This window comes from Peromyscus maniculatus, chromosome 5 (assembly GCF_049852395.1).
Source record: "Peromyscus maniculatus bairdii isolate BWxNUB_F1_BW_parent chromosome 5, HU_Pman_BW_mat_3.1, whole genome shotgun sequence".
Classification (NCBI taxonomy): domain Eukaryota; kingdom Metazoa; phylum Chordata; class Mammalia; order Rodentia; family Cricetidae; genus Peromyscus; species Peromyscus maniculatus.
Window position 1 is genome coordinate 60,680,648 of NC_134856.1, and position 27,782 is coordinate 60,708,429.

Sequence of the window (27,782 nt, forward strand, 5' to 3'; positions counted from 1 at the left end):
TCGCATCTGTATCTCTGTCTGTGTGAATTACTTAGAGAAACCAATCAAGATCAGAGCACTCAGCACTGAATTCTGGTCCTCTTGGTGGAGCTGCCACAGCCCGAGGACCCTTTGCTTCAAAGGATACATTTCTCTGTCATGTGGACTCTTGGTCTCACTTTCATTCTGTCCTGTTGTTAGGACAGCAGTTTACTGTGTTCCTCTTTTCTTTCTGATATGTGTAGATTGGCTCAAATGACCCCCGAGCCCATCTAGAGAAAGTCCAAAGGCTTGGAGATGTGAACTGTGTGGTCTCTGGCTGGCTGTGGCTCCTCACAGTGTGTCTTAGTTGGATGAGTCCCTTTGAGTGGTTGCTGTGTAAACTGGTCTATCACACAAAGCCACGAGTGTTTGAATCCCTATCTCAAGGTTCTGGAAGGTCACAGCCCTACCCAAGATTCTTCTGCAGCCCCTCCTAGAGCTTGGCACAAGGCTCTGCTGAGACGGAGTGTCTGGGTAGCGACTGTCGGACTGCACGCACCGATGTCTGCTGGGTGTCGCAGCAGCAAGAGCTACATAGACAGACGCAACCACCCCAAATGCTTTTCTCTATAAAGAAGAGAACATGCCAGAGAAACATTGAGATGCTTTAAAATTCTCAATTTTCCCCTAAAGGATCATGAGCTATAGTCATGTGTAACATGTAACTACAAGGATTAGCCTTTAACTTAGGAGTTCTCAATCTGTGGGTCGTGACCTCTTGTGGGAGGGGGTGTCAAAAGACCCTTTCCCAGGGGTCTACTAAGGCCATCAGGAAACACAAATATTTACATGGACAATTCATAATAGTAGCAAATTTGCAGTTATGATATAGTAATGAAAAGAATTTTATGGCTGGGTTCACCACACCATGAGGAACTGTATTAAAGGGTCGCAGCATTAGGAAGGCTGAGAACCACCGCTTACCTCATTGAGTTGTAACTGTAGGCTGTATTTGGAAACGGGTTATTCACAGGACTAGGGATGTAACTCACTTGGTAGAAGGCTTGCCTGGCATTCTTGAAACCCTGAGTTCCATGCCAGCACCTCATAAACAGGAGCCTGGTAGCACGCGCTTCTATTCACAGCCCTCAAGAGGTGGAGGTAGGAGGATTAGACATTCCAGGTCATCTGGGGCAACTTGGTGAGCTTGAGGCCAGCCTGAGCTACATAGACTGGGTCTCAAAACATAAATGAATGAATTAGTTCATTCACAGCTGTTCTTTGTTGATGAATGTTGATGTATGTATGATTTATTTGTTAGTTCAATGGTTCTCAACTTTCCTAATGCTGCGACCCTTTAATAGTTCCTCCTGTTGTGATTCCCCCATACCATAAAATCATTTTGTTGTTACTTCATAGCTGTAATTTTGCTACTGTTATGAATCGTAATGTAAATATCTGATATACAGGATAGCTGATGTCAACCCTGTGGAGGTTGCAACCCACAGGTTGAGAACAGCTGTGTTAGACGCTCAAAAAGACTAGAGGCAAAGATCCAGTGGTGATAACCTCAGGTGTGAAAGTGAGCATTGCCTTTCCCTGTCAGGAACTAACAGAAGAGAAGGCACCAGCTTTGGGGGGGGGGGTTTCCCCTAGGTTAATAATAGACTGAGTAACCGGCAGCTCAGGTCATCTTGGATGCAGTGAGCTTGCGGTGAAGGGCTTCAGGAGCAGTTCAGGAAGCCCATGTTGATCTCCTTTGGGACCTGACTTTGCAGGAGCTGCGATCCCGGGAGGAGGAGCTGAGTCGAGCCGCCCTGCAGCAGAAATCCCAGGAACTGCTGCTCAGACGCCGTGAGCAGCAGCTCGCAGAGCGTGAGATCGATGTGCTGGAGCGGGAGCTGAATGTCCTCATCTTCCAGCTGAACCAGGAGGCTCCGCACGTGAAGAAGAGAAAGGGGAAGTTCAGGAGGGGCCGGCTGAGGCTGAAAGATGGCCACCGCATCAGCCTGCCCTCAGGTTTGTGCTGTCAGAACTGGGCAAAGGTCAGGGGGTGAGAATCTGAAAATGTGAATGAGGAATTTTATGAATGAATGAGTGTGCAGATGCTTGCCAGCCGTGGTCCTGATACACTGGCGTAGGGAGTTTGGTGGGTGTCATCTGAAAGAGAAGTTGGGCACTATCATGGCCCCTGAGTTTTTGGCTGTCATCCAGTGCTGGTGATGGGCAGATGGGGTGGTGGTTAGTATCAGTCGCCAGTGTGACCCCATCTAGACTCACCTGAGAGACAAGACACTGGGTGTGTCTGCGAAGGAATAAAGGAATTTTTTTATTAACTGAGAAGACATACCCTAACTGTGAGTGACTATTGTGTGGGCTGGGGTCCCATACTGAATAAAAAGGAGAAGGCAACTGAAAAATCAGAATGCATAGCCCTTCTTTTGTCATAATCTGGCTTTTCTCAGTATTTGTGCCATGTCCTGGGTGTCCTGCCATAGTTAATTCTCAGCATTTCCTAGACTTGGGTCGGGGAAACGAGCAACAGAACCAGGATGGAAATGGCCCAACACTGGAAGAAAGTATGAACTCTTCCTAGCTGGACCCCACTCTTCAGTGACAGAGGATGGAACAACACCCCTCTCTCCTATAGGCAGCCGTTGCTCAGCTGATAATGAGTAACGTTCAAGACAGATTGACATAATTAACTATTTGTGCCAGATTCTCAAAAGTTCCTGATTGTAGTATTTAGAATTTTCCTTTCTGAAAATAAAGAGGACATTCCAGCTACATGTTTATTCGCTTTCTGGCACCTGGTACAAGATTTCAGTCAAAGAAGATCTAAACATCTACTGTTGTAAGGACTTTAATACCGTGGAAGGATTTAACGTGCAGCAGCTTCTTATGACCACCAGATGGTGCCAATGCTGTATTTCTGGCACAGGATTGGCACCAGCTGGCATTTGGAGCCTTGGCCTTTACTGTGTGTTTGTGTGTGTGGACACAGAACCCCATGCATATACACACTCTTACTTGTGCAATACCCAGAACAGGACAGCTTTAGTGATGAAGAAATAGCAATCATTTCTGTCCTCTTTTCCCAAGAGAGTTTTGTATGTGTGTGTGTGCGCGCGCGCGCCTGGCATTTTCAACTGGCAGAAAGCTCTTAGTTGTTGAGTCCCATGATGGTGAAATGGCCTGAGATTTAGAAAAACTCACTGAGGGGTGTAGCCCTTAAGGGTGTTAACATACCGAATTTCTTGGATTTTTGCAGTCTTCTGTCAATCCCCACACTACTTGGTGAAAATACTTAGTATTGTTAGTATTTTCTTCAGAATTCGTGGGAGAAAGCTTGGTCGGAGCAGAAGCTTTGACTTGGTGATGGGTGAAACTCCTCTGCTTTGTGCTCCTTTTGAAGTTGTATTCTGAGCATGTATAAAGTCGAAGAGGTTCTAGGCTTCAGGGGTTGGTACATCTCTGAGCAGGGAATTTTAAGTTGCACCTAAGCCAGAGGGAACCAGAGCCCACTGAAGAGGAGCTGTTCATGTGTGTGGAAGAGCGGGAGAATGGACACACAGGAGAGCAGCTGTGTGTGTGTGTGTGTGTGTGTGTGTGTGTGTGTGTGTGTGTGTGTAAGAGAGGGGGGTGGGAGACAGGGGGAGGACACACAGGAGAGTAGCTGTGTGTGTGTGTGTGTGTGTGTGTGTGTGTGTAAGAGAGGGGGGGTGGGAGACGGTGGGGGGGAGGACACACAGGAAAGCAGAAGTGAGTTTTTACACTTTTAAGCCACCCTCCCCTCAAGTGATACACTTCCCTCAGTAAGGCCATAACTCCCAACCTATTCAAATGGCCCCACCAACTTAGGGCCAGGTATTGAAACACTCAGGGCTTTGGGGGACATTTATCATTCAAACCACCACACAGAACATATCCTGCAATGTTTAACTTGTGTCTTATGGAAGAGACACTCACACTCTAGGTTGTATGGCTTGGATACTTATTCCTAACCCTCATCTAGCCCTGTTCCCCAGGCCGCCAGCACATGAAGTTTCTGGAGTAAAGCGTCCCCACAGAGGTAGCCTTGGGACTCCAATAGCAGGTGGCCATCCATCAGTGCAGGGAACTCAGGGCAGGAACTGGAAGCAGCTGGCATATCCACAGTCAAGAACAGAGAGAAATGAACACATGCCTCCTTGTGCCTATCAGAATAATGTGTCATTTCTGTTGACTTGAGTCTTGGAGACGTTGCACAGGGTCACCTGAGAAACGCGCTCAGAAATTAGCCAGTGCCTGGAAGAGTTGCTGATGACTCTGTTGTTCATGACTGTACAAACAACAGTGAGGAAATCATGAACAGTGAGTAAATCCCTGAAAAGCTGATTCTTTCTTCCTCAGATTTCCAGCACAAGATCACAGTGCAGGCCTCCCCAACCCTGGACAAGCGCCGGAGTTCAGACAGCCGACTCTGCAGCCCACCCAGCAGCCCCTTGATGCTCCCCCGCCTCCGAGCTATCCAGTGTGAGTGTTTGCCCGCCGTGCAGCGGCCCATCTCATCAGTGTTATCTCTGCCGCGTGGTCACGCTGAGTGGGCCGTGCTCTTACAGTGGGTCTGAGTGAGTGGGAGATGGTGGACAGACAATGTGAAGATCTGGAAATAACAGTTGACCTTTGGGCCTAGTGTAGGGCACACTCCTATAATCCCAACACTTGGGATGTGGAAAGAGGAAAATCAAGGACAGTCTCAACTATCTAATGAGTTCAAGACCAGCCTGGGCTACAGGAGACACTGTCTGAAGGAAAGGGAAAATGAAACAAAATGAAAAACACGAAGAAGTTGGTCTTGGCTCTTAGGCCAGTCTCTCACTCTCTTGGCTGTAAATGTGACATTGCCTCAATGCAGTGGGGACCTAGAGCCAGGAGTCCAGGTCATCTTAAAGACACTGCCATATCAGACAGCATCCCTGTCTTCTGCTAGAGTGGTTGAGGCTGAGGAGATCGTCAGATATGGGTGCTCACTTGTTGCCTTCTTTTTCTTTTCTTTTTTTAAAAGTATTTATTTATTTAATGTGCATGGTGCTATATCTGCTTGTACACCTTTCTGCCAGAAGAGGGCATTGGGTCCCACTAAAGATGATTGTGAGCCACCATGTGGTTGCTGGAACTTGAACTAAGAACCTCTGGAAGAGCAGCCAGTGCTCTTAATCTCGGAGATATCTCTCCAGTCTGTTGCCTTCTTTGAGACAGGTTCCCACACTAGTTGGGGATCCCCTGTCCCTAAACGGAATCGAGAAAGAGCTATCAATCTGTCAATCCTGTCCGTGTCCGGGCCGGGTGAGGTTTCCCGTGTTCATTCCCTTTTTTCTAGTCTTCTTGACTTTTAAAAAAATTTTTTTTAATGAATACAAAAAGCAGTTTTTCAAGATGGGTGAATGAGTTTCTGTCAGGCACCTGACTGGCTTCTTGGACTTTTTAGTAAAATCAGTATGTAACCATGGTTCTCCATGTAGTGACTTCAGATGAAAGCAATAAACCCCGGGGGCGGAATGTGGTCTTCCGACAAGAAGACTTCGAAGATGTGAAAAGGAATTTCAAGAAAAGAGGTTGTACGTGGGGACCAAGCTCCATTCAAGTGAAAGAAAAACCAGAGGGCCGAGAGCGGTATGTGAGTGTGAGTGTGTGTGTGTGTGTGTGTAGAGGGGGCACACTGCATGCACTGGGGTAGTAGTGCTGTTGTGCTTGGCGGTGCTACTAGGCCTGCCTCCTGGGAAGCGATCAGACAGATGCAGAGACATCTGGATAGTAACTTAGTACTCTGCAGTGTGTTGGACGGACTTTATGAAATGATTATTAGTTCAGTAAATAATTTGACATTTTTATGTATCATTTCATGATTTGTGTGTGTGTGTGTGTGTGTGTGTGTGTGTGTGTGTGTGTGTGTGTGTGTGTGTTGGGGGTGGGTGGGGCTGGAAAGTTTGCTCAGTACTGCAGAAGACCGGAGTTTGATTCCCAGCACCAACTTGATGGCTCACAACCACCCCTAACTCCAGTTCCTGGGGATCCATCACCCTCTTCTGACCACTGTGGGAGTCAGACATGCATGTGGTTTGCATGCATACATTTGGGCAAAATATTCAAGCATGTAAACAGATAAATATATCTAATATATTTTAAAGATTATATTTGTACTTTGTTAGGTCTTCAAAATTCAAAAGCACAAAGGTACTCCCTTTGCATCTTTAAAAATATCGCTGCTGGGCTGAGACGCTCAGCAGGTCAAGTGCTGTCAGGCAAGCCCGAGGACCAGCGTTCATCTCCAGCATGCACATAAACGCTGGCAGGCGTGGCAGCTGCCTGTAAACTCAGGCCCACAAGAGGAGGAGACTACAGGTCTCTAGGGCAAACAGGCTTGCTGCACTAGCCGGAATGGGTGAGAGACCCTGCCTTGATACAATAAAAACAGAGAGCAATTGAGGAAGACTTACAACATCAACGTCTGTCCTTCATATGCAGGCACACCCAGGAGCAGTGGTACACACACAAACACGCATACACGCACCACACACAAGCAACCATGTGCATGCACACACATGCGCACACGCACACACACACACACCACATATACATAACAAAAAATACATTGCTAAAAGTTATTGTGTTTGAGTGTCCTGCAGTTCCATTACATGATATGAACGAAAATGTCTTTCTCTTGCAGGGTCAGGCCTCTCTCAGATGGCAACAGCCCTTGGTCGTCTCTTTTAATAAAAAGTCAGAAAACTACACCTTTGGCTTCATTGTTTGTGGATCAGCCAGGTAACCGTGTCCCAGAAAGCAGGATGTGCTGGGGTGTTCTTAGCTCTGGAGGGCCCCAAATCATCTCACATGGTCCTTTAGGTCACTGAAGGGGCAAACAACAGGCCCTTTAGAGCTTTACTTAAGTCCAGAGGTTATTTTGCATCCAGACTTCATGGCACTAAGGACGTGTGCTCCAAGTGTTTGGGGAGATAGAGTTCATACCTCCGTATCTTAGGAGAAAAAAAAAAAAGTATCCCACTTAACCATATAGACCAGGTGAGTTTAGCGTGGGTGGGAATTGGCCTGGTTAAGGGTGAGCTGGGCTGTATTCAGTGTAGATTGAGTTCAAGAGATGAAACCATTGTAAACCTTCAAAGATGGTTGGTAGTAAAGAGAGCTGGTCTTTTATACCCATGTGTTTACGAGGACCTTTTCATACTGTGAGAACATCGAAACGTTTCAGCAGATCTGGAGGTGCATGCCTTGAGTGTATGCTGGGTGCTCTGCTCACCCGCGTGTCCCCTTCTCTGAGGGATCCTTTTAATAAGCAAGGGATTTGGTGAACAGCGCTGAAGGGGGAGTCAGCAGAGGAAAAGGGGCTGCATGAGCAGAGAGCTCATGGGAAACACAGGTTTGTGCAGATAGAAGCCAGTGTCCTGCCGACTGTCTTGAGACCGTCTTGAAGAGACTGGCTGTCTTGATGAGAGCGGGTTTAGGTGTCAGAGAACACCACTCTGGGGAACAAGGCAGTTGTGTTGTGGCTCACCTTGGAGCCCAACACAAGGAGGTTGCTGTCACCTCCTGCACACATGAGAGCTTCACCCTTCTCCTTAGCCAGTGCACTTGGTGACGACCTCCAAGGTGCTCCAACTTCTTTGGAGTTTCACCTCCTCATACCTCATTGTACTAGTCCCAACTTTGGGACAGGCCTGTCATAATGCAGCCTTGTCTTCACACCAGGACTTTCAATTTTGTGCCAGGTCTGACAAGAACTTGAATATCTACTATCCACTAGTTGCCACTGGTTTAGGTGCTACACTTGGGAATCCTTGAAGTGCTGTGTAGCAGATGGTATGCAAAATGAGCAGTGGACAAGGGCTGTGCACTTTGGTGAAGCAATGAAATGTGTACATTTTGTGCAACTCTGTGTGTGTATGTGTGTTTATATCTTGACGCTTCTGTCGCCACACTAATTTCTGTCATCTATATTGATGAGAAACACTTTCCCAAAGGGCAGAAAGCATACAACCTGTGCGGGCCTGCATGCCAGGGTCTGGACTCTTCACACCAGAGTTCTCCTACTGAAAGGCCTCTGCGTGCTTTGGTTTAGTGTGGTGATGTGTGTGTGTGTGTGTGTGTGTGTTTATATCTTGATGCTTCATGGATTCTAGTGTGTATGTACACAGGTAAATGGTGGTGTTTGCTATGCCCTAGCTCTGCAGTGTTTACATGTGTGCCTTTGTTTAGGATCCTGCGAAGAGCTGAAACTTGTCCCTGATGGATTGGAACATAGAAAACCAAAGCAGATGAAGATCCCTGGCCAGGCCTATGTTGGTCTGCCTCTTTGCAAAGACAGCCAGAGAGAGCACCCCGTAGAGGCTGAGAGTCGGGAGGAGGAACCCTCTAAAGGTTCCCCAGTGAACAACGTGGGTGCACCCACGCTGAGGAAGAGAACAGAGACTGCTCTGTACGAGTGTGGGGTGCTGTTGGCATCGCTGGCTTTGGGCCTGGATGTCAGGAAACTACACAGAACCCAGGCCCCCAAAAAGCCATCACTCAAAGAGGGAAAGAAGCCAGAAGGCACTCTTCAGTGGGTCTCTAAATGCCAAACAAGTACCAGTCCACTTCTGAGACAGCCATCTGCAGGCAGGGCATCCAGTGATGACCCCTCTCTCCTGGCACCAAGTGCCACAAGCCTTTCCTCGAAGTCTTCTCTCTCCACGAAGTGCTTGCTGCAGGCTGATGAAGAGGAGCCATCTTTGGGGATCACTCAGATCTCTTGTGGTCCCACAATGCTCACTCCAGAACCCTGTTCTGCTACCCCAGAAAGCAGCTGCGAACTCATCCCTGGACCAAGACTTAAGAATGACTATGGTATCTTGAGAGGCATGTCACCTGCCCTACTGGAGCAGACAGGGGAGAAGCTGCCAGCCTGTGCTACTGTAGGAGACAAAGAATGCCATCATGCATGGATGGGATCCAAAGAAACTCCATTCCTGCCTCAAGGTAGGTGGCAAAATTCGGGTCACAGTGCAGATAACATTGCAGAGGGTAGAGGAGTGTGGATTGGACAGTTTTTTCCTTTTTCTAATGATTTCAATTAATATTGTTCAAGTGGATCTTGAGTGTTATTCTTAATTGTTATAATCTTAAATATTACTAAATTTAGATTCTGAGAAGAGGCTTGATTGGGATCTAGTAACTTCAGATTATAAGATCATGTAAGCACAAAGCATGTGATGAATGACACATCAAACTGGGGACAGAGAAGGGTCACTAAGGCCAGATCCCAGCAAGTAGACGGTAGAAAAGCTGACCATAGTTCCAAACCACAGCCATTTAACTCTAACCCTAAACCACCCATCCTAGCACTAAACACCTAGCCCTAACCCTAAACACTTGACCATAACCCTGAACATTTAACCCTAACCCTAAACACTTGACCACAACCCTGAACATTTAACCCTAACCCCAAACACTTGACCATAACCCTGAACATTTAACCCTAACCCTAACCCTAAGCATTAGCCATAACCTTCAACACTAATCCCAAGCACTAACCTCTAACTTGAAACGCTAATCCTAATCCTGGCCACTAAGCCTTGTCTCTAAACCCGAACTCCATCCTTAATCCTAACCCTCTATCCCCAATGCTAACCAAAAGGTATCTTCAGGCCTCCCTGAGACATTCCAGGGTCACACGCTGTGGTTGTGTTGGGACTGAGGTCTTGTCATCTCTGTGATTGGTGGTTGGTGTCTAACAAGGCTACAGCTGGAATGGCTTGAACCCTAGACCCCATTTCCCCACTGTGCTGAGGGTGGACTTCAAGGCAACGGTGTGGGCAGTGCTGGGTCTTCCTTAGGCCTCTCCCCTGGGCTTGCTCACACCCTCTCCCTGGGTCCTGACATGGTGGTTCTTCTGGGTGTGTTTGTGTCTGGATCTTAAAGGCCCAGGGTCAGACTACACTGGGCCCTGCCCATGTGGACTTATTTTAACTTAGCCACCTGTGGGGACCCCCCCTCCCTCATCTCTAGGGCTGGGGAGATGATTCTGTGAGTAAGATGCTTGCTCTACATATAACAGGGCCTGGATCAAATCTCCAGAACCCACATCAAAAGGATGGGTGTGGTGGTGCAGACCTGTAATCCCAGAATTGATAGGGCAGAGACAGGCAGGATGCCTGGGGTTTGCTGGCCAACCAGTCTAGCCAAGTCAGTGAATCCCAGGTCAGTGAGAGATGCTGTCTCTGAAAATAGGTGGACATGCCTGGAGTTGACCTCTTGTATGTGTGCACGCATGCACACACACACACACACACACACACACACACACACACTTGCACATACCATGCACAGGTCATGGTGATGTCACAGTTAACTGTGTAGAAGTTTGTGCTCAGGTTTGCTGTCTGTGGCTTTGGGCACATCACTGTAACATGTCTGTCTACTAATAACCTTATGTCACCTCTCCCGTGGTTAGGAGTGTGGTAAAAATCAAGTGCACAGTGCTGCTGTGATTAGTTACATTAATGTCATACAGGTATTCTCTGAAGCTGTGGCTATGGAAAGCCATTTGAATGGGACATGGTGGCTCATGTCTGACATCCTAGCTATGGGGGAGGCCGGGTGAAATGGCTGGAGGAATTCCATAGGGTGAAGTCCTCTTCCTGTTCTAATGGCATATTTTCACTAAGGAAAACATACCCCAGCGTGAAAGGTTTGTGTAATTACAGTGTTGAAACTCTAGGCAACCCGTCATCTGGTTGAATAGACGTCATCTTTCCCTTCACTCATTACTTCAGAGTCTGTCTTTTCATTGTGTACTGTCTGTCTGTCTGTCTTCACTCACAGGTGCCCATGGAGACTCTGGACCACCACACTCTGCCTCGCCTGGCCCTCAGAGTGAGCTGGCAAGCCAGGACTCTCCTGTGAAACCCCAAGGTGTTCTGGCCAAGCATCAGACATGCCCTGCTGCACCACAAAGTTCACATACTCCTTCGCTGAGGACAGCATCTCCTCCCGTCTGGGCCTGTGACATGGAACATGCAGTACCAGCCCTTGCCTGTCTCCTTGGTGCCCAGGAGAGAAGCAGGTGCCAGGCACCTTCCTTACTGGACGCCAATGTGGAAGGTCAGAGGAAGGACTGTGCCACATCCTTGTGTAGAGTGAGGAGTGTGACGTGCCAGCCGTCCATCTATGCCCTGGAGAAAGACTTTCTGACCTGAGTGCCTTTGCCCTCCCAGCATTACCATTTGAGGTGGACACAATGAGGCACTGTGCCTTTGTGCCGTGGCTCACACTTGTGGCCCAAGAGGCTAGTGGCAGATGTGACTCTGAGGTGTACCAGTGACTGCCGTGGGCTGTCCATATTATGTCCACTGGATGCTAGTTACCCAGTGACTTGAAATGCACAGATGTTCAGTCAGCTGAGGTGGGGTCATCGTGGCCAGCTTCCACGCTTCGTTCTCGTGGGTGTCTTGCCCACCGGGACACGGCAAAACTGCAGTGACCAACCCTCTTCGCTTCCTCCCCTCATCCTTGTTCTCTTTTCTTGTCCTTTTGGGTGTTTGTTTGTTTTTTGTACAATAAAAGCCAAGAAATGGCTATTCATGTCTTGGCAATAATAATGTGATGTTAGGAAGTAAAGATATTTATTTATAGAAGGGAAAAGGGTTCTATTGATTGGAGTTAATCTGGAGTCCTATTTAAACTACCCAGAGAAAGCAGTGGCCTTGTAATGTGAGAGTATGTCCAGTTGACTCCTGAATTCACAGACCATCCTCTTCCAGGAGGTTCTACTAAATGTAACTTATAAAAGTTTTACTGAGGCCCGGAGAGATGGCTCAACAGTTGAGCATGCATATAGCTCTGTTGGAGGACCCAAATTCAGTCCCCAGCACCCACGTCAGATGGCTCACGACTGCCTGTGACTTCAGTTCCAGGGCATCTAATGCCCTCTCCTGGCTTCCACGGGAGCTGCACACATGCATATGCCACCACACAGACACATAATTAAAAGTCAAAATATTTTTTTAAAGTTTTATTGAATGTAACTATATTGCTATTTTTGTGTCACGTGACTAAAATACCCTTAAAGGGGGGGGGGGATTACTTATTTTGTTCATGATTTCAGAGGGATCAATTCAGCCTTGAGGAGGGAGGACCTGGTTGGGTGGCTCACACCATGGTGGACAGCAAGCCGAAACAGGCAAGGATGCACCCTCACTGAACTTCTCTCCCCGGTTTCTGTAGCCTCCCCAAACAGTACCACGACCTGAGGACCAAACGTGTGCCCATGGAAGATGTTTCAGATTCAGAGCTCAGCAGTAATTGCCAAGCATCAGCTGAGATCAGGAATTACTGTTTGGCCATCATCACATTTTGTGCCCTGCACAAGGCTGCTCTGTAGGTTTCCCTGCAGAAACCGTCTCTTCCTTCATTAGTAGCCAGAGGTGGGAAATTTCTTCACGCTGCAGCCGAGTCTTTAAAAATTAAATTATCCATGGCTAGCTGTGTTTGAAGAGCCTATGTGCTGTGGACATACATATTGTGTGATTTTATTTTTCTCTGAGCCTGCAGTTTTCCCGGCACTAACCACACTGCCAGCGCAGGAGATGGCAGGACTTTTGTGTGTGTGGGGGGGGGTCCACTTTGAGCCATTTCACATTTCATTTAACTCCGAGTAAACTTGGGCATCTGTGGGGCTGAACAGGCATGGCAGGAAGACACTATGATTTCTGGAAGCACTTCTAAAATGTGTCTTTGAGCCGGGTGGTGGTGGCACATACCTTTAATCCCAGCACTCGGGAGGCAGAGCCAGGTGGATCTCTGTGAGTTCAAGGCCAGCCTGGTCTACAGAGCAAGATCCAGGACAGGCAGAGAGAAACCCTGTCTTGAAAAACAAAACAAAAGAAAAAAAAAAAACAAAAAAGAAACTACTAATAAAAAATAAAAATAAAAAGTGTCTTTGGATAGTAGGTGGGATTGGAAACAACTTCAAGTTATTTATGTATCACTTTCATAATTTCACAAATAGAGTGCCACATTGTTGAGAAGGGGTGGCTTTTCTGGAGCTTGGTGAATTTGCCTGGGTCTTGTGACTACCATAATCCCCTTCTGTCACCAGAATTAGTTATTTGAGGGACAGGCAGTAAATATTTAAAGTGTGACACACAGCAGGAAACTAAATTATCAATAACCCTTTCATTTAAAGGTGTTTTATTTAAAGTTGTGTCTTAGTTTATCAAATAATGACAGAAATCTGAAGGGAATGATATCAGGTGCATGACATCTGAGTCACATACAGGTTTGTGAGCAGGTGACCTGCAGGGAGATCTCATTGCTGGCTCTAGGCAGAAGGTTTCAGATGCGTGGAGCAAAATCTCAGGCTTTCACCAGACCTGTTCTGTTGTTTTCTGCCCTCCGATTCTGCTTCTCCTCAGTTGTTATTAAATGGTGTGAGAGGGATGTGGTTTGCTCGACATTTGTCACGTTGGATAGGCCAGTGGGCTGCTTCTTTTCAACCAATCATTTGAAGGGAAACTAAAATTTAAAGAGATATCCCAAATACCCAGGGCATGGAAGGGAAATACGGAAATGGTTTTTAAATACAGAACTTAGCTTTGCTCCTGTCCCAGCATCCCATGCGTGGGGTGTGCAGGTGATGGAGATGGTGGAACTGGGCCTGTTAGCTGTGTCTGTCTTTCCACCGTGCCCTTTCCCACTCTGTGTTCCAGCCTCCCTTCCCGTCATTCTGTTCAACTCTGATGAATTTAGAAATGAAGCCATGCGAAAACGATCATTTCAATATAAGGAGTCAGTCTGACTCACTGTTGCTGGGGGTTACCTGCGCCGAGGGTCGCTGAGGGCACACCTGTGGTTTTCTGTGCATGCTGCACACCTGGCAGAGCCTGGCTGTTCATTTTCTCTAGACCTCAGCAAACTGGGGGATCCTTTAATCTGGTTCCTGTTAATCCATACTGGGCTTTCCCCTCCCACGGCAGAGACTGACAGCTGGGGGCTGATACGCTATATTCAGAAGCCTGTGGCTGACAAAAATGTTTACATATGTTGTCTATTTTTTAATAAACCTTTTATAGCTTGTCTGTTGGCTTAGTGGCTTTGATCTACTCTTAAGTGGTTACAGTGGTTTACTTTGTACTCAGTGAGGAGAACATGAAGGAGATGAGTGCTTGCTGTGTGGATGTGGAGACCTGAGTTCCACCCCCCAAGACCTTGTGAAACAGCAAGTCATGGTGGTGTGCACTTGTGGTCCCACAGGGAGGTGGGGAGAGGCTAATCCCTGGGGCTCACTGGCCAGCTAGTCTAGCAAGCTCCAGGCCAATGGAGAACTTGTGTAATAAAATAAGGCAGGTGCCTCCTGAGGATTAACACCCAGGGTTTACCTCTGGTTTCCATATGAGGACCCAGCCCACTGTAGTCAGGTAGTCCTGGGTGTTATAAGAAAGCAGGCTGAGCAAACCCCGGAGAACCATTAAGCAGCATCCCTCCATGGCCTCTGCTTCAGTTCCTGCCTCCAGGTTCCTGCTTGAGTCCCTGCCCTGCCCTCCTGACATGACAGACTGTGCCTGGGATGTGATCCAAACAAACCCATCCCTCTCCCAGGTTGCTTTTGGTCATGGTGTTTTATCACAGCAACACCCAGTCACTAAATCCACTCTGAACAGAGACCCACTCACATTTATTTTCACCGGGCCCCAATGGCTTAGATAAAATGCCAGCTTTGCACCCTCCCTAAAGCTCTCCACCCATCTTCTCAGTGAAAAAACCACCTGAAGTGCAAGTCAGAGGCCTCCAGTAGTGGAAAAACAACATCATAGAGACGTCCCTATGGCTGGGGATTGTTCCGGAACTACCTGTAGGGTCAGTGAGTGGATGTTTTCCACTTTACTGGTAAAGAAGCTGAGCCTTAGGGAGATCAGGTGAATTATTGCCCTTTAGTCCAGCCTGCATTTCAACCTCCAGCTGGTACTTCCAAACCATGGGGGAGGGGCTTCTGCTTACTAGTTGGTTTTCAGTAAATGTTACTGTTAATAAGCTCATCAAACAGTAATTCAAAGAAAGCAATGTGGACCGTGCTTGGAGCCTGGAGGCCTCTGAATGCCACCCTGAGAACCTGGCAGTGGGTTTGGCATGAACTGTGAGGGATTTCAGGCTTTAATTTGGAGTATGCATTTTTAGAGAGGGTTGTCCATAGAGAGGAGGCCAATAGGATATACATCTAAACAGAGACATTTCTAGGAATTGGCTCATGACGTAGTCAAGGCTGCCAAGTCTGAGTTCTGCATGGCAGGCTGCAGACCCAAGGAAGAATGGAAGTTGCAGCTCATGTTGAAAGGCCATTTAGGGTCCAAGGTCAAGACAAGGTCCAAGGTCAAGGTGAGAGTAGTTTGCATCATTAGAGTCTTCTCTTGATGGCTTACAGATAATTCTCTCTTGTGCTCTCTCTCTCTCTCTGTGTATGTATGTGTGTTTAGGTGTGTGTATGTATGTGTATTTGTAGGTTCACATGCATGTGTGCACACATGTGTGGAGGCCAGAGTTCAGTGTTTTTTCTCAGTCTCTCTCTACCTTATTTTTTGAGTCAGAGTCTCTCTCACTGAACCTGGGACTCTGATTCAGCTAACTGGGCTGGCCAGCAAGCCCCAGCGATCCCCTCTCCACTTCGCCAGCACTGAGTGTACAGGCGAGCACCACTGTGCCCAGCTTTGTGTGGTGTGGGGGCTGAGACTTGAACTCAGGCCCACGTGCCCACGTAGCAAACACTCATTGACTGAGCCATCTCCGTAGATGGGTTTTCTTCCTTCTTTGCCCTAACATGGTTGTTAGTCTCTCTGTGTGTGTCCGTGTCACACATCTTACAAAAACACCATTAAAACAAAATTCGATCCACCTTGGAGGTCTCTCTTTGCCTCTGTGAAAATACACATCCAGCCATGGACACTTGCCAAAATGGGTGAGGCTACAATCCAGCCGATAGCATTGTCCTGTTGACAACATGAGAGTTAGGTGCAAAGCAGATCACAAGGAAAGCCCAGACAACGCCACTAGCTCTTACGGCAAGGGGGAGGAGAATGGGAGAGAATGGAAATGGATACTTGCAGGTGGTTCAAGGGGAAAGGATGGCCCTGGGTTCCTGGCCAGACTCAGTCACTATTCCTCAATACACCTATCAGAGAGACACATCAGTGAAAAGCACAGGAAGGGACTTCATCACTGCAGCCACCTTGAGAAGAAGAGCAGATAGAGAAGAGGTGCTGTGATGCCCGTCTTCAGGGCACTGACAAGAGGCTAGGTTTTTTTTGTTTGTTTGTTTGTTTGTTTTTTTGGTTTTTCGAGACAGGGTGTCTCTGTATAGCTTTGTGCCTTTTCTGGAACTCTCTCTGTAGCCCAGGCTGGCCTCGAACCCACAGAGATCCGCCTGCCTCTGCCTCCCCAGTGCTGGGATTAAAGGCGTGCGCCGCCATCATCACCACCACCACCCGGCTGAGGTTAGGTTTTAATACAGGGCAAGAGCTATGCCTAGCTAAGGAGTCCTGGTCAAGATGTTGTCTTCCTTACCATTGGCCCACCAATGTCCGGGCTCCAGGATTCCCTGCAAGATGGCCTGACAAGTTTATAGAAGTGTGTGAAAGCTCTTTTGGGGTGACAAACTTCCCCACCCTGGCTGGCACCTCCCTGGCCTGAGATCCCTGGGGGAAAAATTTCAGTTTTTTTAGGGTCTGTAGTTTCAATAGTCAAGACAGCTAAAGGGAGAGACTGTGTCACTTTAGAATACATCCTCTCCCTCCAGGGCAGTTCCAGAAGGAAGGCTCATAGGTGGAAAAGATCCAGACAATATGCAAGGGTCACATTGAACTTCTCAGATACTTCACCCAGGGCAAGATGAAAAGCTATTGTCTGAGACTCCCGTCAGTTTCTGGAGGCACAAACACATCCTTCCAACCTGAACGGAAGTGGGAAGAGATGCAGTTGTTCCTAATCTCCTTTAAAGCAGTCCCATTGGGTTCCACCTGACCCCCAAATCCCAAGGCCCAATGCCAACCCCAGAACATGGAACTGTGACACCCCACCCCCGGCTCTCCGTCTTCCTCCTCCTTCTGAAATGTAAAGAGACTGTACTATGGCACCTTTTCTAAATTTTCCTGATCTAAAATCAGAGGGTGTGGATATTCAATACATCGTCACTGTCAACAAAGCAAAGCATCCCAAGGGAGGGGTTCTCATCCGTCTCACCGAGGGATGCAGTCCTTTTGGGGTAAAGGAAGGTATGGGGCCATTGTAGCTCAACTTGTGGCAAAGGGAGCTTGAAGAGGGTAGGCATCATGGCGGCAGAAGGAAGCAGAGCCGGGATAAAAAGCCAGAGGTCTACATCTGCCAGCTGTGCCCATGTCCGGAGGGCTCCACAGTCTCCCAAAACAGTACCAGTAGCTGGGAACCCAGTGTTCAAACCCATGAGCCTGTGGGTGGACAGGAAGGAACTGGTGTTGGGCTTAGCCACTGTCTGCCTCAGACATACTGATTGTTAGTTCAGGTCCCCAAACCACCTGGGTTCCTGATGCTCTGAGGCCTCTGATGACCATGTCGGTCCAGCTCAGCATGATGTGCCCCAAAGCAGGAGATAATAGTGTGCAGAGATGGCAGAAACTCAGGCTGTTGGGACGCACCTGAGTGTCCTCCACCTGACACTGAGCTCAACATCCATGTCTCTCTCTCTGGAATCAGCAGCTCTGCGTGGGATGCAAGATTGATCCAAGCCCACAAAACTTGGTGGCACTGGTTTCTCCACACCCAGACTCGAGGCAACACATGAGGAAACCACTTTTGGATTGGGCTCTATGCTTTCTGTCCACGAGGTGGCACCAAATACACATGACAAAGGGGCAAAGGGGCTTGTGTGGAGAACCAGCCAAAGGCTGAAGAACGGCAGGCCTTGGCAAGGAGCAGGGAACAGGGGATTGAGTAACATGCAGTAGATTCACACCATGAATGCTAGGAAGTAGGGGGAAGCTTCTAGTTTGACACCAGCTTGACTTTTCTATTTTCAATGACATAAGTAAATGCTCTCTTCAGTAGTCTTACCACCAGGTGACTGGTGGCGTGGCCCTGGCTGCCGGGCACTGAGAGCTGTGCAGTCTACATTCCGTAAAACACCCCATTTAAATGTTAAGTCTAGCGGATTTGGGCAAACAAATACATCCATGCCAGCACCATCAAAACAAATGCACAGAACTCGGCTGCCACTTTGCGCTGTTTCCTACTCAAACCCTAGACCACATCCAGCCACAGGTGACTCTGGCGACCTGGAGCCCACGCCCTTCCTGAATGCCAGGCCGGGTGTGCTTAGCTCTTCGTGAACTCCGTCTGCACTGTTGTTGCTTACGAGGGCAGTGGGCGTCTTCTCTCCCAGCAAGTGTGCATGGATCTCCTTTATTTGCCATCTTGCAGCAGCTGCCTCCACTAGAGGACACGAGCGAGCGGAAGTGAGGGTGTGCAGTCCTCTCTTGTTAGTGACAGGGGCCTCCCAGATCCAGTCTCTCATGTTAACTGACCTGACATCAGGGCAGGTTTTGTGTAATTGCTCATCTGAGGATGGAGGCAGTTCGCTTCTTTTCCTAATTTGTTATGTATTATGTCCATAAATTGACAAAACGGAAGAGAAACAAGAGAGAAAAATAAATACATATTCAAGCATAAGAAGCGATTTGGGGACAAGAAGGTTTAAAGCCAGGCTGCAGACCCACAGGTGCTCCTGGGAGGGAAGGGGACAGGAAGGTCTAGATCTTTGGGAGTCCTTATTGACCAGGTACTCGGGACATGTCCCATAAGCCTCTTGTCCTGTGTATATTTAAGTCATGCAACAAGGGGTAAGTGTAGCTTTAAAAGCTGTGTAGCTCAGGGCTGGGATTGAGCTCAGCTGGTAAAGGGCTTGCCTTGAAAACACAAGGACCTGAGTTCATTCCCCAGGATCTACATTTCAAAAGGCCAGGCCTGGTGATGCCTGCTTGTAATCCAGACAGGCAGAGACAAGGGCAGCTCTGGGGTTTGCTGGCCAGCCAGGCTAGCCCTGCTTGGTGAGTTCCAGGCCAAGGAGAGCCCTGTTGCAAAAACCAAGATGGCTGTCTCCTGAAGAACCCTGAGGTTGTTCTTGGACCTCCACATAAGTGTATATACCCCTTCCCTCTCCCTCTTTCTCTCTGTGTCCCCCCTACACACTCATCAAATTGTTTCTGTCCCTGTAGAGAACCCTGATGTGGAGGGGAGCACTTTCAGCTAGTGTCTGAGGAGGGGTAGCATGTTCTACTTGAGACACTTTGGTTCACTTCTGCCTAAACTGAGCACAAACACTGGAGACCTGAGCTCTGCCTGTGACAGCTGAACTAGAGAAAGGTCATAATCATTGCCATCCAGCTCCAAACAATGCAAGCAAAATAGGCCTTCATGCAAGATATCCTGGTACAATAGTGAGATAAAGTGTATATGAGCAGCCAATCACTTTTTGATTGGACTTCAGGTCCACTTCATGGAATAGAACCCACACCTGACACTGCTAAAGTGGCCAAGAAGCTGAGACTACACAGGGCATGTGCACAGGGAAAACCTACTGCTATCATTCTGCTAATGGAACAAGGCACTACAATGACTCCTAATGACTCATCCCTACACCCATAGATCACTGTCTCACCCAGCCCTCATCAGAGAAGCCACTTCTTGCTGTAGATCGGAATTAATACAGGGACCCATAACTGGACAGTGTATACAGAGAGTGAGAGACTTTGGAACACTCAGTCCCAAATGAGATGTCTTCATCAACCCCCTTCTCCTAAGGTGCAGGGATTTATGCAGAAGAAGCACAGAAAGATTATAAAGGCCAGAGGTGGTTGGTGGCTCCAAGGAAATAGTTTTCCAGACACAACAGGACTGATGCACATAAGAACTCAGAGACTGTGGCAGCATTCATAGGACCTATACAGGTAGAAGTCAAATGGGGCCCCAGCACTGAGGGGGAAGTGGACACAGTGTCCCACCCCAACCAAGATTCTGTTTGTAACCGATACCTGCTGGCATGCCACTCATATTTGTTTTCATTTACAGACTGCTTCTCTTTGCTGTAATTTCTGACTTTAGAAGCCGAAATCTTCTTAGATTCTTAAGTATTTTTTCCCTCTGCCACTCAGAGGCCATAACTTCTCCGTGGTGATATCCACCTGAAACTCAATCCACTTTTCAACACGAAAAAACATGGTAAGGAAGGTCTACTGATGGTTTCATCTAATCACACCATTTACTGGGGATGGTTTCAGTGGGAGAGAGAGATGCTACAATTAACACCCCAAAGCTGCTTTGTATGGGCTTGCCCTGGTGGCTGATTCATGCTTAGGCCTGGAAGCTGAGTACTTAATAACAGGTTTATGGAAAACAGATTCACTAAAAACCTTTCTCTCCCTTTGTGCTCAGATGTAACTGCAGCCAGATTTCAACAGTCATGCTCCACAGAGGCCACGATGGCTCCTGCAACACAAAGGGCAGAAGAAAGGACCTTCATCCAAGAAGGTATTCCCAGAGTTCCAGAGAAGCAGACTTATTAAGTTAAGACAAAAACAGCACATGGAATGGAAGAAAAGGGAAGGGGGGTCAGAGAGAGAGCCAAACCTTCAGTCCATCGACTCCATGGCCCTTGAACGAAGGCGCTGGTGGCCTGGGCTTGACAAGGGGTGTCTATGTGTACTCCTTCATCTCATAGGCACCTGACATCTCCTTACAGGAGGTGCTGGGTGCTGTAACCCACTTAATTAGTTGGACATCTCTAGAGGAACATAATTGAGGGAATGAATATATATATTACAAAGGCAATTTATTAGACTGCCTTACAAGATATGAGCTGGGTAGTCTACATACTGGAGAAGTTGTCAACCCTGTAGCTGCTCAAACCAGAAGCCCGTAGTGCCTCACCTCAGTAGTTCCAATCTGTCCTGAAAGCCTGGGGGATCCTAGGGAACCACTGTCTCCAGTCCATGTTGGAAGACCGATGAAGCTGAGTTCTGCTGTCAGGGAAGGGTGGCGGCAACAGCGACATGCTGGATGCACTTAGTAACAAGACATAAAGACAGGCCGGCAGCACTGATTTCTCCTCAGACCTCTTGGTATCTGGGCTACTGCTGGAAGGTGCTGCCCACTCTGGGTCTTCTCTCCTCCGTTAATTCTTCCTGTAAATATTCTCACAGATACATCCAGAGGCTTATCTTGGAGTCAATTCTAGATACCATCAAGTTAGATTCTACCCACGGTTAGTCACCACACCACCACAGGCTCCTGGGAAGGTGAAACTGGTGACCAGCAAACATTTAGCGCGTCACCTGGAGCCCAAACTGCACAGACCTGCAGGTCTCCTTGGGCCTTGACTCTGGTGTGTCCCTCCATGGGGCCCCAAGATGAAGAAGGAAGGGAAGGGATTCAGACCTGTGCACTACAGTCAAGAAACTTGCTCCTGTGGGATGTCAGACACTTGGTTAAAAAATAAAAAAATAAAAGAGAAAGAAAAGGCCAGTGGCTATCCACATCTGTCATGGAAGGTTGTCCTTAAGACTGCTGACGTCACTATGTTCAGAACATTCCCTGTTGTTTGACGTGCTCACAATAATCGTCCCTCGTTTAACTCCTCCAACTAGAATATTCACATAGTTTAGAATTCCCCAAGCAGATAGATTTAAAATAATAATAATAATATAAAAAAAAACAAGAAGGCAATTAATTTAGACCTTCTGGTCAAGGTGCAGAAAATCAAAGTGTTCGGCCCTGAATGGGATGTCTGTGTCACATTCCTACAACCAAAGGCTCTAGGATCCTTGTGGAAGAGGGAACGGTGCTACAAGCCACAGAAATATGAAGTAGGAATTCAGCTGATTATGACAGAGCATTCACCTGGAAGAGTCAAGGGCTTTTCAGAGGAAGCCGAGACTCAGGCAATATTGGTGCCATTGGCTTTTGGATACATCAGCTGTCTCCTGCAATGAATTTCATATGTGCTTTTACAGCTTTCCCACTTGATTCTTCTAACAGTATGACTGATCATTCTTTGGGCACAGTTTTTCTCTATACAATTAAGGTATTTGGATAACTTCCCCCAACTGTGTTGATAACAGTCACACAGGCAAAACTTCCCTTTTCCAGGCTTTTGTCCCCTCTTTTTAGCATTAGAATCAGATGTCTGCCCTCTGTAATTATCTCCTTTAGTAATTATCCAAGGCCAGGGCCATCTCCAGACAAAAAGTGTTTTATCTGAGATACCTCTCAAACATCCAAGGACAAATGGCAGGCAGAATAACTGTTCCGACCACCTGATAGTCTCCTGAATTAAGGTATCCACACAGAGACACCACTTAGGCCAGGTGGATGTTAAGTACATAGCTTTGTTTTCTGTGCAAATTAAACTCAGACCCTCCTTTCTTCCACAGCCCAAGCGGCACCTCTAGACTTCCCCTTTCACAATTAACTCAGAGCAAAAGGGCCTTTTCATACCAGGTACATCAAGCTGTGACACAGGCTGCCTAGCTACCTCTGTCCGGCCAGAGAACGGCACAGCCAGATTAAACTGAGACAGACAATGGCTCAAAGAAAAAAAAAAAAACGCAGCTTTATTTTACTTATGACTTATTAGTGACATATAACTCCTAACATTTTGTCTAACCACTTCTAGGGATGTAGATTGAGCACATAAATTTCCTTTTTCTGATCTATTCACTGATTTTAGCCTTTAGTTAACCCCACCTCCTTTAACCACTCCCCTTTTTGGGTTGTAAGGAAGCTGACAACCACTGTTTCTGGTGCGGATCCCTTCACCTCCCTTTAGGACCCTGAAAACCTCACATTGCTGAACTGATTGTAATTGTATAAAGACCAGTACCTCCACTGCGCAGGTGGATTTTGACTTAGAAGAATAAAGTGAATGGACTAAAGAGCTCGGTGTACTTAGATTCATTCGAGTATCCTTCAGATTAATTCTTGACATTGGTAGCATCTCTTCTGGAACCCTGGGGAAAGGTTATTTAGGGGCTGAACCCCCCCAAAAAAAAAGTCTTTGATAGGAGTGGGAAGACTATGCCATGGAAGCAAAGCATGGAGATGGACATAAACAACCTTGGTTGTCAGCAGAGAGAGGTTGAAGAGGGGCTTGTACATCCCCAGAGACACCACACAGTAGCTCTCCAAACCTGGATGACTCTGTCAGCCTCAGCCAGCCTTCAGCCCTCAGGCATAGAGATTTAATTTGCCGTGTGTCTCTTGGAGGCAGGGTCCTAATAACCAAATTCAAAGCAGTGACATGGAAAAGCTGAACAAAAACTCATTGATTGATCTGAGAGCCAGCCATTGAGGACTCAGAAGGTTTGAACACGAAATGACCCCCATAGACTCATTGGTTGAGGCTTGGTCCCTGCGTGGAGACCCGGGTTGGAGTGTTTATGTGGCTCTGTGAAGTCTAGCTGGCACAGGTAGATCATGGTTTCTATTTCTACCTGGATTAGGCAGAAAAACCTTGGGCTGAGCTGGTAACGATGGGGCATCTCACTAGTGGGTTTGCTTTTGGAGGGTCAACTGGGATGACAGGGCTTGAGTTGAACTTTGCTTTGCGGGCTGTGAGGTAACAACAGGTCATTTCTTTCTTTCCACCAAGTATTGTTCACACATTTTTTCTCCCTCAGGGGTTCTGTGGAATCATCCTCAGGTTGTTATGCTTGCTGGATAAGTGCTTTACCAATCAACCCATCTCCCCAGTCCTGAAGTTGTTTCTTATTCAAGCCACTTATTGGGGTTTAACAAAAACACAACACAACTTCCTCTTGGATTGGCTGCTATATTGTATCAACGGTCAATTTCCAGCTTTCTGTATATTCTCCAAAATTCTTCCACAATGATGTGCATAAGCACGTTGGTGGAATTTGTGCATGAATGCTGTCAGGGAAGCAAATATCCATTGCCCGAGGTGTGCACAGAGTACGTAAGAGCCCCTTTATCACCTGTCCTCACCAGGGCACGTGTGCTTATGGGAAAGTTACAGTAACTCAAGTTTTCATCTGCCCTGTGGCTCCTGCTTAACTATTTCCAGATTTTAGAATCCAGGTTGACATGGTGGGAAATCTACAGTTTCTGTGAGGCAAGCAAGATGTTCTTTCTTCCTGCCTGGTGTCTTTGAATACGTTGCAAAATTCTTTACCACTGCACCAAAAAATGACCTCAGGAAGCTTTCAATGTCTAGACACTGGGTTCTCAGCAAGGATGAAGAGAAAGACTCTCTCTTATTCCTGCTCGCTTTGCCTCTTGCTTGTGAGTGCTGCTGTCATCCTCCACTGACATGGGAGCCCAGCCTCTTCAGCTTTCCAACGTGGACTGTAGGCCAGCAGCTCTCCGGGAATCCTCCTGGTCTTCAGTACGGATTGGAACTGGTGAGCCAGCTAGCCTCCTGGTTCTCAGCCATGGCTAGATTATCCAGCCTGTATTCTATCTCTTAGCCAACCTAAGAAATTCAGTATATATGCAGCCAATTATTTCTGTTTTTCTAGAGACCCCTGACTAATATACAAAGTGTATTTTGTTATCAGAGATTCAGGGCTGATGCCCTGGGATGTCCTAGGACATCGTGGTTGGACTCTGGACACTTGGTTCAGATTGTCTTTAATGATGTCATAGTAGGAACTCAAATAAAACCCATTTTTTCCTAATTCTTACTAAAGCTTAGATTAAGTGGAAGGAGAAATAAGAAAATGGACATAATTTCCAGGGGCAGCGACAGAGCCTCTGAAACTGGTATTGATTCACTGTGTGGGACTCCAATGAGTGGATCGATCCTGTCCTTGTTGTAAAAGGTTCCAAGTTCTATTTTGCACCCCGCTGAAGTCCATGGGGGTGTGGGTGTGATTAAGTGAACCAGTGCAACTCTAACGACTTGCTGTTAAGCTCTCACTGTGTGGTCTGACTTGCAAAAAGAAAAAGAAAAGGAAAGAAAAGGAAAAAAAATTCCAATATTTGTTAGGCCCCGAAGGAAAAGCCCAGCTGCACTGGCTCTTCAGTGAGCGTCCAATACAGGTTTCCTGACAGTCACCCCGACTTCATTAGGGGAAAATGTAAACCGTAACTGCCCTGAGAGGCTTTCTCTGCTCGAAAGTGCTTGGGGCTCTTCTGTGCCTCCCCGCAGCCAGCTGCCATAACTGAAGTGCCACACAGGAAAGGACATCGTTTGCTCCAGTGGCCTCTGGTCGACCTGTGAGGACTCACAGTCGAGTATGAGGATAACGTCAGCAGTCTACGCTGGGTGAGCAAGAAGCAGGACTTCGTCATGCAGGGTGAAAGGAGAGTGTGGAGTGAAAAGCAGTGGTGTGTGGACCTCATTCCTCTTTTTAAATGTTGATTTTTGGGGGGGTTACAAAAACACCCCTTCTGGGCTATTGAACAGCTTATTTCAGAAATCAGGGCCATGCTTCAAGTCTGACACCAAAGGGGCCTTTGTCGAGGCTTAGAGAAACCAAGCCTGAAGGGGAAGAGCTTCCAGATGGCAGCTCTGCAAATGCCTCCCTTCCCTCAGGATAGATCCCTGCTGGGGACTCTGCATGGAACTGGCCAGAGAGCTCCTGAACTCCGTAAGCACAGGGTGGGGTGGTCTAGAAAAGGAACCACTCTTTTCGCTCCTTCGCTGATGTAACAAAATAGCTGTATTCTTTTAATTGTTTTAGATTTTATTTTTATTTTCATTTGTGTAAGAGTGTATGAACACACACACACACACACACACACACACACACACACACACACACACACACGTTTTTGCAGATGACCACAGAGGCCAGGAGAGGGCATCAGATCCCCTGGAGCTGGAGTTACAGGCAGTCATAAGCCAGCCGATGTGGGTGTTTGGAATGGAAGGCAGGGAAATGCCCTTAGTGACGGAGTCATCTTTCTGGTGTCTATGTTTTAACATACATAAACATAACATTTTTTTAGTATTCAGTAGAGGGGCAGTGCTCAACCGTCTCAGAATGGCTGTCTTCATGACTGGCTTGCTTGAATTTGGAGCATAATAGTTCTCCCATTTCTTAGTTAGTGCCATGTATTTCTTTAAAAATGTCCATCCTTCTTTTCATTACAGAGGGTTACATAGGCCGTTTTCATGAATGTGTAGCAGACTTTGAGCATAAGCCCCACCCCCCGCTGCCTTACCCCATCACCTCTGTCCATCAGTTGTTCTCTCGTCCCTCAGCTTCATATTGCTGCCATACCATGGGCACACATATGATTTTATGAATCCGTGATATCTAGGGTCCACAGTGAAACGCCTTTATTTATTTACTTACTCATTCATTCATTTATTTTTATACAATATCTGGTCTCAAATTTCAGATCCCCTTTCCTGTACCTCCCCAGTGCTGGGATTACAGGCGTGTGCCACCATGCTTGCATCGGTTTTTCTTTCTTTCTTTTTTTTAATAGCAGCAACCATCTGGTTTGGCAGTTCTGGGCCAGAGCTGACAACTAGAGGACACAGCATTTACTCCTAGCGTGAGCTGCCATGATAGAACCAGCTGGTTCTCCCACGGGGCTTTCCAGTGACTCACGAGCATCCGTAGACGTGGGATGTTTCTTTCTGCCCTTCTGTTCTCTGTGCATCCTTTACAGTGTGCCTGGCAAGGTGGCCACAGTGAGAGGGGACAAGGACAAGCCATTGGATTTGCTCCCAGCAAGCAAGGGCTTTTCCTGTGAGGACCAGGTGGCTGTCTCTAGATAACCATGTGGTGCCAGGTTCTCGCACCCGAGGTGGGCAGCTCACTCTTCCCTGGAACACAGGAGCAGCAGATGGCCATGAACGTCCCAAGGACAGATCCCCTACAGCCGTCCCCCAGCTGGTTCCCAGCATGAATCTGGACAGAAAAGCGTTTGGGATAGCCTGGCAGAGATGCAGCTCTCCCTGGCCAGGCATCAAGCCTTCCTGACAGAGACCCTGAGCTTACCTTGACACAGTGGGGCTCCAGGAAGAGCACAGCAGCCTCCAGGTAGCACATCTGCAAAGCTGGAGTGTCAGTAAGTTGGGGAGGGAAGGGGGGGGCGAGGCTCATTTCCCCAGATGGAAGTTTCTGGTTCTTTACACAGAAAACACACTGAGAGAACGTTAAAATGGAACGGCTCTTTAGTATAGTGAAATACAGGAAAATGTAATCATGATGATGGCCTGGGAAGAATAAAAAATCCTGGCAGAGGTGGGGATAAACATTCTTTAGGGAGAGAATGTGCGGTGGATTGGATGGGCATCATCCCTCCGCAGGTTCATGTGCTTGAGCGCTTGGTCCCTGCTGATGGCATTGTTGTGACAGACTGGAATCTTTAGGAGGCGGGGCTTGCAGAGGAAGTAGATCACTGGAGACAGGCTTTGAGGCTTGATAGTCAGGTTCTACTTCTTGTTCATTTTTCTGATTCCTGAATGCTAAAACCATGTGACCAGCTGCTCCAGGCTCCCTTCACCGTGGTTTCTCCCTGCATGGACTGCATCCCCTCTAACTGTACACCAAGATAAACGCCTCTCTCCCTTAAGTCATTTCCTGTCATGTGGTAGCAACAAGAAAAGTAGGTAACACAGAATGGTAGGTGGTTCATGTGGGGGAGGATGTGAGGCCGTATGTAGTGGCTGCAGAGTGTAGGATGTACCTTCTTTGCTCTTCCAGTGGGTTAGGAAAGCTGCTGAGCAAACCCAGGATCCACCCGAATCCACCTCCCAGTCCTGGGATCACATGTGTATTGCCACACTTGGA

At 47.5% G+C, this 27,782-nt stretch overlaps 1 protein-coding gene across 1 annotated transcript in view; it reads left to right on the top strand.

Moving 5' to 3' along the window:
- Map3k21 (mitogen-activated protein kinase kinase kinase 21) overlaps positions 1-14,073 on the top strand; it is a 37,171-nt gene extending 23,098 nt beyond the window's left edge. The window contains exons 5-10 of the mRNA XM_006982494.4: positions 1,740-1,980; positions 4,354-4,476; positions 5,466-5,616; positions 6,671-6,768; positions 8,218-8,976; positions 10,822-14,073. Coding sequence (XP_006982556.1) covers positions 1,740-1,980; positions 4,354-4,476; positions 5,466-5,616; positions 6,671-6,768; positions 8,218-8,976; positions 10,822-11,195 — 1,746 coding nt within the window. The 3' untranslated portion in view covers positions 11,196-14,073. The remainder of the gene's footprint in view (positions 1-1,739; positions 1,981-4,353; positions 4,477-5,465; positions 5,617-6,670; positions 6,769-8,217; positions 8,977-10,821) is intronic.
- The last annotated feature ends 13,709 nt before the right edge of the window (positions 14,074-27,782 follow it).